This window comes from Muscardinus avellanarius, assembly GCF_963383645.1.
Source record: "Muscardinus avellanarius genome assembly, chromosome: 18".
Lineage (NCBI taxonomy): Eukaryota > Metazoa > Chordata > Mammalia > Rodentia > Gliridae > Muscardinus > Muscardinus avellanarius.
In genome coordinates this window covers 47,236,172-47,248,162 of record NC_137804.1, presented here as the reverse complement: position 1 = coordinate 47,248,162, position 11,991 = coordinate 47,236,172, and the positions used below count along the sequence as shown (strand labels likewise).

The 11,991-nt window shown below is 43.1% G+C and overlaps 1 protein-coding gene across 1 annotated transcript; it reads right to left on the bottom strand.

Annotated features, from left to right (window-relative positions):
• Positions 1-2,319: 2,319 nt before the first annotated feature.
• LOC308276725 (vomeronasal type-2 receptor 116-like) lies at positions 2,320-11,991 on the bottom strand (the record flags this gene model as incomplete). The annotated part of the gene is made up of 6 exons (XM_080715565.1): positions 2,320-3,272; positions 3,700-3,823; positions 4,787-5,014; positions 7,382-8,188; positions 10,209-10,500; positions 11,807-11,991. The coding sequence occupies 6 exons, from the start codon at positions 11,989-11,991 to the stop codon at positions 2,320-2,322; spliced, it is 2,589 nt and encodes an 862-aa protein (XP_080571691.1).

Below are 11,991 nucleotides of genomic sequence, written 5' to 3'. Positions count from 1 at the left end.
TTATCCAATTCTATTAGTAACTTTTAACTCTGTTTACATTGTCTTTGGATATACAATATTTTTTTTTATTTTTTAGGGAGTTTGTATATTCTTCTGTTTCCTGTGCCATTGAAATCATATCCAAGAAATCACTGCCAATTTCAATGTTGTGAGGTTTTATGACCCAGATTTTCTTCTAAAAGTTTATAGTCTTAAGATTTATATTTAGGTCTTTTATCTATTTTGAGTTAATACTTGTATATGGGATTAGGTAAGGGTCCAATTTTATTCTTTTCCATGTAATTATTATTTTTCAACAATATTTAGTTAAAAGATTATTATTTCCACCACCAAATGTTCGTGGAAACCTTGTCAAAAATAACTTGACAATATAGGGAAGAATTTAGCTCTAGGCTTGTATTTAACTCCAATGGTTTATATATCTGCCTTTAGAACAGTACTACACTGTTTCAATTATTGTAGCTTTATATGGTTTGAAATCAGAAAATATATATCTGCTAGCTTTGTTCTTTTTCAAGATCGTTTTGGGTATCTAGAATTCATATTCCATATTAGGATAGATTTTTTTCTGAAAAATGAATATATAAATATATGATAGTTTCACCAAAAAAACAGAAAAAAATATGCTCTGGTAAGAAAGAAAGCAAAAAGTAATATTGAAATGTTATCTTTAAATCATCAAAAGCTTGGCATCAGACAAATGAAACTGTTATGTGAGATTATCATTTTTAATTTTGGATAAATTGCTATAATACTAGATGTCAACCACTAAGCCAAGCATGGGAAGGAGGGATGGGGAGGGAATGGGGTGGGGATCGGGTGGGGGCTGACTGGGCGATGTGTGCATGTATGTCTACAAAAGTTTGTATCCCACTATGATGTATGAATACAGTGCACCAATAAAATAAAAAAATAAATTTAAAAAAAAAAAAAAAGAAAACACAGGAAGGTGTTACAGTTGTGACAGCACTGTGGGCTCTTTTCTTCCATTCAAATTGATAAATTGAATCAGGAAATTGGAATTAATAGACATCTCAGTGCAGCTGCAACAAATTTTTATTACAAAGTCAGTAGGAATTAGAAAGGGAAGAGAAGAGAAGCAGTTTGCAGTTTGCTTGGCAGAAACACTGGAGAGCCCCAAAATGGAATGCTGCCCAACTTTCTGTACCCAGCCTTTAGATACAGGGTTTTGTTTATAATTTAAATGGGAAGTTATTATAGCTGTTAATAAGGTAATGTGTAACCAGGATGGAGGCACACACTTGTAATCCCCTTGCTTGGGAGGCAGACACAGGAGGATCCCAAGTGTTCGAAGCCAGCCTTGCTGATTAAGAGACCTGGTTTCCAAAGAAAAATATAAAATAGGTCTAGGAGTGTAGCTGGGAAGTAGAAGGGTTTCAGGAACCCTAGTACTACCAAATAAAATTTAATAAAATAAAAATAAGGTAATGTGTAGTAACTAATTTCTTGACAGGTGGTGCCTCTTGTCTCTGGGCAGTGCACGTACTAAGTGCAAAAGTTAATGATGTACTGTCTTCTAATATTGATATTCTCTTTTCCATTTCATCTAATCTTCCAGAATTTCTTTCTATTGCTGTCTTCATTTCACTTATTGCCTCTTTCATTTCATTCCAGACCTCTTTCTGATTCTTTTTTAGTGTTTCTATCTCACCTTTAACCTCTCTATACTTGTTTTAAATCCTTTCATCATATTGAACATCAAGATTCTGAACTCCCCTTCTTGCATTTCTAGTAGGTCAGTATTCCTGAATTCTGCTGTCTCTTCATAATTCCTGGTTCTCATATTTATAGCGTTCTCTGTCCTGTTTTTCTGATTTCTACCCATCGTTCGTGAGTATTATGCTTAGTCCAATCTTAATATTAGGAGTTTAGGGGTATCGGCAAGTCAGCAGAGACTTTCCAGTGTTGAGGGTGGGTGATGTGGGAGGAGCTAGGGTGATAGGTAAAGGAGTCGGATTAGGTAGAGGATATGTTTAGGTTGAGAAAGACTTTAAGTATGATAAGGTAATATCTTGCTAGGAATGAGAGAGAGTTAACTAGTAGGACTCTAGTAGGACCTGTCATTCCAGTACCTTGGAGGCTGTGACCAGAGCATCACGAGTACCATGACAGCTTCAGTAACTTAGCAAGACTCTAGGCAACTTACAGAGATGTGTTTAAAAACAAAAAACAAGGTTGGGAATGTAGCTCAGGGATAGAATGCCCCTAGGCTCAAGCCTCAGGATCTAGAGAGAAGAGGAAGACAGGAAGACAAACAATACCAAAACTCACAATCAGGCTAGATTTTTGTCTCAAGCTTTAAAAAAAGGAGGGAGATTTATGAGAAAAGTCCTCAGATATCTTATTTCTCCTAGAACTTCTGTTCTTCAGACCTTTAAGAGAGTTCTTCTCAGGGCTTATGAGAATGACGTAGCACTTGGGGGCAAAGATGCAGCCCAAGAGCCCTGCACTGGAGGCCAAGATAGAGAAGACCTCCACGGCAACCATGGCCTTCCCCTTGCTGCTGTGGTAGACAGGGAGGAAGGTGACCCAGACACTGCAGAACAGCAGCATGCTGAAGGTCAGGAACTTGGCTTCGTTGAAGGTGTCAGGCAGGTTCCTGGCCAGGAAAGCCATAGTGAAGCTCCCCAGGGCTAGAGAGCCCAAGTATCCCAGGACACAGTAGAAAGCCGTGACTGAGCCCTTGTTGCACACGATGAAGATGTGGCCATGTTCAGAGTGTGCATCAGTGTCAATAAAGGGAGGAGAGGTTCCCAGCCAGATGGCACAGAGCATCACTTGGATCAGAGAGCAGATGGGGATGATGAAATTAGGTGCCCCTGACACCAGGAGCTGCCTCATCCTCCTCCCAGGACCAGTGGCCTTGAAGGCCAGAACCACAGTGACAGTTTTAGCCAAGACAGTGGAAACAGCCACAGTGAACCCGACTCCAAAGGTAATCTGCTGGAGGATGCAGGTCGCCATGTTGGGATGGCCAATGAAGAGCAAGGAGCAGAGAAAGCAGAAGGTGAGGGAGATGAGCAGGACGTAGCTGAGAGCGTGGTTGTTGGCCTTGACGATGGCCGAGTCTCTGTGCTTCACAAAGATCCCAAGAACCCCAGCTGTGAGCGCAGTGAAACCCAGAGCAGCACAGGCCAGAGCTGTCCCCAAGGGCTCCTCATAAGCCAGGAAGGCCACCACCTTCGGGAGGCAGCAACTCCTCTCAGTGTTTGGGAACTCGTGCAGGGGGCACTGGGTACACTGCTCTGCATCTGGAGGGGAAACATCAGTAGTTCATAGTTATTGACTTGTCCTCTTTGCCACATCTAAGTCCACGGTCACTACTGAATTGTTACTGTGAAGACAGGATGCCCCTGATGTTCAAGAGAAGCCCCTGAGCAGTCTGTCCCATCTCTGTGCTGGAGAATGCTGAACCCACACTCCCAGGGATGCTGAGCTCACTGTGGATCCAGGTGGCTCCTCCTATGGCTCAGTGACATCACCAAGTCCCTTCCCTCAACCCTGAGTCTTCTCATGACAGGAGGACTTCCATGCTTATAACACTGACCCAGAGCCTTCAGCAGAAAGTTTTCCTTATACATGCTCAACCCAGAAGTCAACTTCCTATGCCATACAGCACCTCCTATCCCTGAGAAATGTGACAGAGAAGATTACTGTAGGCTGGCTGTGAACTTTTACCTGTTTTATTGGAAATGTGTCCCTCTGGGCATAGAACACAGGTAAAACAGCAGACTGGTCTCCCTTCCTGGGGGATTCTCCTGAACCCTGGGCCACAGCTCTGGCTGCACACAGAATGAGGAGTCTGAGGGAAACCAGCTGATGGTTAGAGTGTGCTGTGTTATTATCTACTTTAACAGTAAGTCAGAATCTCTCTACAAAAAGAAAGAACTTTGACCTGAAATAGAAAGTCATCTCCCATAACACCAAAGGTTACCATGGGATCCTACAGGGACACCTGATTCAGGGCTCCTATGCTTAGCTGCTGTCTCTCCTCAAGTTATCACCAAATGTCACCATGGCACAGGATCATGTTGGGTTTAGACATCACCAGTCACACACCAAGACTTCTCTCTCTACTTATGTAACCTCCTTTCTGCATGAGATTCTCTGTGATCTTTCAGCTGGTGTGTCTGAGAATATTATAGAGTTGCATCTTTGATGGGGATTGTGGACTGACTCTCTCTCTCTCTCTCTCTCTCTCTCTCTCTCTCTCTGTCTCTCACTATATCTCTATCTCTCTCACTATATCTCTATCTCTCTCACTCTACTTCTATCTATCTCTACATCTATCTCTATATCAAATCTACAGAGAAACTCAGAGTGTGTGACACACCACTTGGTGCTGAGATAAAAGATTCACACTTGGCATCAACTCAGGCCTCTTTTTACTTAACTACTTTTGCAGCAATTGAGATTGAACCCAGAGCCTTGAGCAAGCCAGGCAAGAGCTATACCTCTGAGCCCTTCAAGACCCTATTTGTTTGATTATTCATTTTTTATTTATCAATTCTTTTTTACTGTGGTGCTACTAATTGAAGCCAGGGAAAGTCTACAACTGAGCTAGCCCTATTTTATTTTTATGTTTGTGTTTACTTTTATTTTTGTCTTTGAACAGTCTTGCTATGTTGTTCAGGCTGACCTGGAACCTGCAATCTTTCTGTATCAGCATACCAAGTTACTAGGATTGCACACATGTTCCATCACACCTGACCCCAACTATACTCATGATCCTCTTGGTTTATTCAATAAGGAAACAGAATCATACCTGTGTGAAGCCAATAGGCCACTCTATGATCTTCTCATTGATGAGCAAGCCTTGATGGAGTGGACTTCCAGAGGCAAACTCCCCTACTTTAACCAGCAACCCAAGACCAGCCGGGAAATTCACAGCATTCTGGATATCATATGTGGCCCCATGGTTTCCTTTCTTGTGTAAGGATATGAGCCGCCCCGCACTGTTGATAAACTGGAGTTTCTTTAGGCGTGGATGAAGCTTGAGGAAAGGCAATGATTTTGGCAATGAGGCATGCATACAAATGGAAAGTGGAAAGCCCTTACTTCCTAGGCGGTCCTTCTTCCCACCTTCCTAGGATCAGGATTTCTCCTGGGGAAAGATACTGGTTGGTATGTTTCAATGATCACCTTCTCGTGGGTTCTAGGAAAGGAAAGAATTCTCTCATGGGCACAGGGGTGGAGCCCTGGAGTCCAGGGATTCTAGTATGTGCCAAGAGGTTGACATTGGCAGGGGCTCTGCCACAACCCTGACCAGCAAAGTTTATTTGTAGCAGCTTGGAAGTCAATCCTTGAACTTAGTAAGGCCACAAGAGTGGTGGGGCTTTTCATAACCTGCATCCTGGGGAGAGAAGATTGGTGTGTGCATGTCACACTTCACCAAAAGAGAAAGATTGCCAGGCATGGAGGCACATGCTTGTAATCCCCTCACTTGTGAGGTGGGGACAATAGGATTGCACAGTTTTTCAACCAGCCTTGCTGGCTTAAGAGACTGTTTCCAAATAAAATATAAAATAAGTCTGGGAGTGTAGCCCAGAGGTAGAGGGTTCCATCCCTAGTACCACCAAAAAAAACCAGAAAGATTAAATATTTGCAATTAATTGTACTTATCAGTTTTATATCAATGAAGGTTTTAAGGAGGCAGAATATGGGACCCTAGTCCCTGCTGTTGGATCATTTTAGTGACCAGGCTTAAGAGATACTGTTTCCAAATAAAATATAAAATAGGTCTGGGAGTGTAGCCCAGAGATAGAAGGATTCCATACCCAGTACCACCAAAAAAAAACAGAAAGATTAAATATGTGCAATTGATTGTGCTTATCAGATTTATATCAATGAAGGTTTTAAGGAGGCAGAATATGGAACCCTAGTCTCTGCTGTTGGACCATCTTAGTGACCAGGCTATTGTCTTGGGACATGACAGGGATCTATTCATGTCTCCCAACTAAAAAAACAACTCTCAATTCTAAGGAGGTTTTGAATTTAGCGTGCTAATCTGTGGATCTCTGGTTCCCAGGGCACTGTGTTGAGAAAAATCACAAACTTCTGATTTGTTGCTTTTCTAAATAGTTGACCCCTCCACTTTTGCAATCCACCTGGACACAGAGACCTCTTGTTTTCTAAGCAGCAACTTCTCATAAGAACCAAATGGCACATTGAACATTATTATAGGAAAAATAGAAATTACATGGTAGATGAGACTTTCTGACATTGATTTTAATATATTTGTCTTTGTCTACAGAGTAAATTTATTTAGATATTCCAGGAATCTGATTAGTGATGTTGACTTTTGTTAATGACTTGAAAAACATATTTCTTACATAGACATAGATTCAGATCAGCCAGAATTAAAATTGATAAACATCCATCTCAAATCTGGAGTGGAGTCTGAGATGATAGGAACCATCCATGGTCTCCTACTTAGAAGTGCAGCCAAAAGCTACATTCCAGTTACTTTTATAGGTTTGGGGAAAATAATGTCTAAAATGGATGCAATGGCATATTCCTGTTACCAAGTACTTGGGAGGCTGAGACAGGAGGATTGAGGTTTCAAGGCCCACCTTAGCCTCCGAGTGAAGCTCTCAAAAACTTTTGAAACCATGTTTCAAAATTAATATAAAAATTTAAGACATTTAAAAAAATTTAAAGGTCTGGGGGTGTCCCGGCCTTGAAAATAATATGGAACAGTAAGAAGGAGGAGAAAGAAAAAGCGGAGGAGGAGATTTAAGAACAATTAATTCCCCAGAGTCCTATCTTATGTGTAATAGATATAGAGTAATAGAGCCTAAATGTGAAGAGTCCACTTTATCGATTCAAAGTACACAAAATCAGACACGGCCCTCAGTCATGACTCCCTGCATTGTATACACTCCAAAAATCCTACAGGTTGGAGCAATTTTAATCATCTTCTCATTGGATCTCGCTTCTGTTCTGAAAATGAGAAGCTTCCATGGAAAGAATGCAGTATTTGATTCCTATCTAACACCGTGATTTCCCACTTGTCTACCATGATCCACACCTTTCCTATGGGGAGAAAGAAAGATGCCATGAGGTCCACTATGAATACGAGTTGTGTTCACAGAATTGAAAGCAATTCATCCTTCAATATAAAATGCTTTCGTGGTTCAGTTTTCTAATTAAATAGTCTGAGATTGAAGCTCCCAGAAGCAGAGTTCTCCCCACATGGGTAACAGTTCCAGCCACACCTAGAGGATGTGTGAAGGTTCCCATATTCCTTGTTGCCTGATCCTGCTGGTATAAGATGAAAACACAGTCACTATACCCCTCTCTATGGTACATGCGGGTCCCAGCAGTGCTCAGCCCTGGCCTGCTCCTGGAGAAGCCTTACCTGCCATGGAGGGGGCCTTGGCTGCTCCGCATCCTCTGGAGATCCCTTTGCTATTCTCTCCACAAGCACCTCATGGAGGACGTGGGCCACGGCATACACAGCATTATAGAGGAAGTAGCTGGAGTCAGATAAGGTCATGATGTCACTATATTCTGCCTTAGTCTCTAAGGAGGTGTTTGGTCCACACTCTCCAATCTTCCCACATGATGACCCAGTGGGTGAGCAGTTAAAATGGTGCATCCAATATTTACTGATGAAAAAATCATCTGGGTACTGGGAAGGGTTGACAGTCTTGAGAAAGTTTTGGAAGCCAGGGATTTCCCGCTTGTGTTGTGAAAATGAGAAGCTTCCATGGAAAGAATGCAGTATTTGATATGTCTCTTCCACAGTGATATCCCACTTGTCTGCCATGATCCACACCTTTCCTATGGTGAGAAATAAAGATGCCATGAGGTCCACTATGATTATACTCTCTGCTTCTCCATAGAGTATATGCACGTTTGCAGATGGAATGCTGAGCCTCCTCAGGGCAGAAGGGACACTTGTTGTATATGCTTTCTTAAGGGCGGGGAGCCTTTCTGTTAAGGCCACACAGATATCTTTCTTCACCATTTCCACATTCAGAGCCTGAAGGAACTGTTCTCCTTTCAAGTCATCAGATATGAAGATCGCCACCCAAGTCCAGACAAAATGTAGAAGTAATGACACCATTGCATGGACCAGAGAGCTGTCCTCCGGGGCCATCTGGTAGAGTGATGGGAACTGGTCTTTGTCACTTAGCATGGGATCAAAAGGTCCATACGTGACCTGAGCAAGCAAACAAAATATGATTCTGAGTTTCTTGGGCCTTGGGGTTATCTTTCCTGAGAAAGGAATTAGAGAGAGAGAGAAAGAGAGAGAGAGAAAGAGAGAGAGAGAGAGAGAGAGAGAGAGAGAGAGAGAGAGAGAGAGAGGAGAGAGAGAGAGAGAGAGAGAGAGAGAGAGAGAGAGAGAGAGAGAGAGAGAGAGAGAGAGAGAGAAAGAGAGAGAGAAATTCAACTGAATAAAATACTTTTGAGTGGAGGGGAAGACCTATCGACCTTATCTGTTTGCTCGTTGTGGGCACAGAGAACACTGTATGTCTGAGTGTTCTTACCTTTAAAAAGTGAAAAGGACACACACTGACATACAATCATAATCCCTGTACTTGGTTGACTGAGAAAGTGGATCGCAGGTTCTCAGTCAGCCTCTGCAACTTAGTTAGGCTCTGAATCAAAATTAAAATAAAATGTGTTGGTGTGTTACTTAGAAGGAGAATGCCCCTGGTTTGGTGCACAGTACCACAATTTAAAAAGGCAAACAAATAGAAAGGCGAAATCTGCAACTGCTTCAACCTCCCGACTGGGAATGAGGAGGTATGGCATGGTGTGCAGTGCTGAGGTATCAGGTTGTATTTTGCTCTTGTGGAACAGAGTCAGCACCAGCGACCCATGCTGCCTGTGCACACCAATAATAAAATGATTTCTTACTACAATGACCTCCTGGTAGTCTGGACTTCATTTATGAACACAAGGACTGAGTTCGTCTAGAGGATTACTTCCATTTACACTCTCTGGTTTTCTCAAACTTACTTCTCCCTGAACACAATGCTGCTAAGCTACTGCCTGTATTTGGCAGTGACACCATCCTGAGTGTTAGAAGTGTCTCCAGAGCTTCCTGCAAAGAAGCAGTGACATGGGTATGTCTGATTCCTCAGCTCTATCATCATTCTTACCAAAGTACCTGATGAGCACAGCTGAGATGAGGAAAGGTCTACTAGGTTCACAGATTTATAAGTTCTGGAGTTGCCATTCCTCTATCCATGATCAGATGTCTCCAAGTCAGAGACTTTGGTGATAAGACATGGCAGAGGGACAGAAATCACAGCTCATGGCAGGGGAAAGCATCAAGTGAGATGGGAGATCCAGGAACAGACACAGTTCCCAAGACTAGGCCCAGAACCACCTCATCCAGTTATATCTCACTTCTACAGCTGGCTGGTTCTGTAACAGTGAATTCCAAATCACATATATATTAGGGTGAATGTCACTAGGTGGGCTCTCAAGAGATAGTCTTGGATGAACGGGAGTTAGGCAGGCTGGACAGAGGTTGTGTGTAAGTGCCAGTACACATGTCTCTGAGCCTCTGCTCTCCTTGGAATCCTTAGAGGCAGAATGGACAATATTATTGCCCCAAATGCCAGACAGATGCCCAGGGGCTGCTCTCGCCACACCTGACATTCTCTGGTGGAGGTGTCTGAAGTTGTCAAGTCCTGTGTGAACAGTCTCTATGCTGTGAACGTTCCTAGGAGGCTCACAGAATTGAGCTGTTGAGAGTCAATCTTCCCAGTTTGTGGGAGACAAATACATTGTTGAGACTTATTTATTTATTTATTTATTTATTTATTTGCATTGGGGATTGAGCTCAAGGGCATTCTACCTCTCAGCTACATTCCTAAAAATGGACCATTTTTCATTTGGAAACAGGATCTCCCTGAGTTTCCTTAGCATCTCATTATTTTGCTGAGCCTGGTCTCCAATCTGTGGTCCTGCTCCCACAGCCTCCCAAGTACTGGGATCACAGGTGAGCTCCATGTCCTGCTCACATAGATGCTTAATAGCCAGAGCTCCTTCTTCATCTTTCTCCTCACACTAATGATAGTCTCAAGAGTTTGGGAATTCACTGAGACCCAATCACCTGAACCCTCATGAGTGATAAACACTCAAATTCCACTTTGTTTCGATCACACATTAGGGACAAACACTAGGGGAAATCTGCACATTTTTTACAGAATTCTTGGCCAACTTACCTGAGGGGTTCTGTAGAGCTGCAACACGGCTCCAATCTCAGCTGAAAATGTTGGCGAGGTCCCAGTGATGGCGGCAACAGGACTGTACTTGCTCTTGCACATGTAGTTGGGGAGAATCACGTCACCACCCGACAGCCACCTCAGAGTGTCACGAAGGGTCCTGTGTTCACTGGAGTAGACATTGTAAATCTGAAACCCCAAGGTCAGGTTGGGGAGCAGGTGCGGGTCCCTGTTGATCTCCTTGATAGTGAAGTAAAAGGCCAGCACGTGTTGGTATTTCTTCCAAAGCCACCTGGACAGAGGAGCAGCATCAGAGAGAAGGTGAGGTCAGGAGGTTCATGGCTATGTCCTGAGCCAGCATCACCACCAGACAGGCTAGATCCAGGAGGCAATGCAGAGGTGGCCCTGGCCTTTGGACCCTGTGTGAGTAAGGTTCCCAGGGCTCAGGATGATCTTGAAATGGCTCTTGGATTTTGAGAAGCAAACTGTGTCCTTAACATTGAGAAATTTGTGAGACAAATGGAGTGGGCTGAGGTGGAGATGTGCTGGATGCTACTGCTATCAAATGGACCACTTTACTGAAGTTTCTCTAAATTTGAAGTGCATTGATGAGTACAACAGGAGCAGGAAGTTGTTAGGGAAATGAGTGAGTGTGACTCACATCCTTCTTCATAAACCCTCTTGTTTTATGATGCTGAGGATTGAACCCAAGCAGAACCTAGGCTTTCTACTGTTGAGCCACACCCTCTCCACATAATAGTTTTTTCTTGAAAATAGGTCTCTGTAGAGTACCAAGAGTTTCACTAAGTTTCTGAGACCTACATTGAACCTGTTATTTTTCTGTCTCAGTCTCCCAAATGCTGAGATGATAGCCATGAGCCAAGAAGCCAGCTCAGACAAACCTTTTCTCCTTTTCCTTTTAGAGCAGAACCAAGCCACAAGCAGTGCTGATTCTCCCTGTGTTCAGGAATCCTTAGCCAGCCTCTGCCCTGCCTGCTGACCAAAGCTTTGGGAACAGTTTATCCTTTCTCAGGTTTCCCAGAGGAATTCTGAGCAGCTCATGTGGTACAGACCAGTTATAATCTAATCCACAGACACTTAAGAGAGCTAGCCAGTCATAATGTTTTACTTCAAGCATGAACACATTATTCAGGACTTATAATTAATTTTTCTAGGTATCAACATTTTCTCTTTGTGTTCCAAACATTTTATTTTTCCTGTGGCACTGGAGATTGAGCCTAGGGGCTTTATATTGTAAAAAAACACCCCATCCCTACTAGCAGTAACCCAGCATGGAGAAAAAGCTTGTAATTGCAGTTTTGGGGAGGCTAAGACAGGAGGATCGTGGCTTGCAGACAGCCCTGGCTTCTTAAGGAGGCCCTCTGCAAAACAGTGAGACCCCGTTTCTAAATAAAGAATGAAAAATAGAACTGGGGTGTAGATCAGAGGACAAATGCCCCTGGATCCAATCCCAAGTGCCAAAAAAGAAGACATTAAACACACAGAAATTGGCACAGCCATGGCCAAGCATAGCACTGGTTGAGAGTGGAACTTATATAGCAGGTTCCCTGCCCTTTGATTTCATTAAAGAAGATTACCAGTTCATGGAGGACTCCTGTGTTGCATAATAAAGTTGGAAAAAGAGCCCCAGCACCAGGTCTCCTTCTTTCTGGATATTAGGCCTCTGGTATTTCCAACACATCGAGAAAGCATCGTCCATGGAGGATGAGGATGTGAACAATGGCTGCAGAATCAGGAAGAAGAGAGACAGAGAGAAGGACAT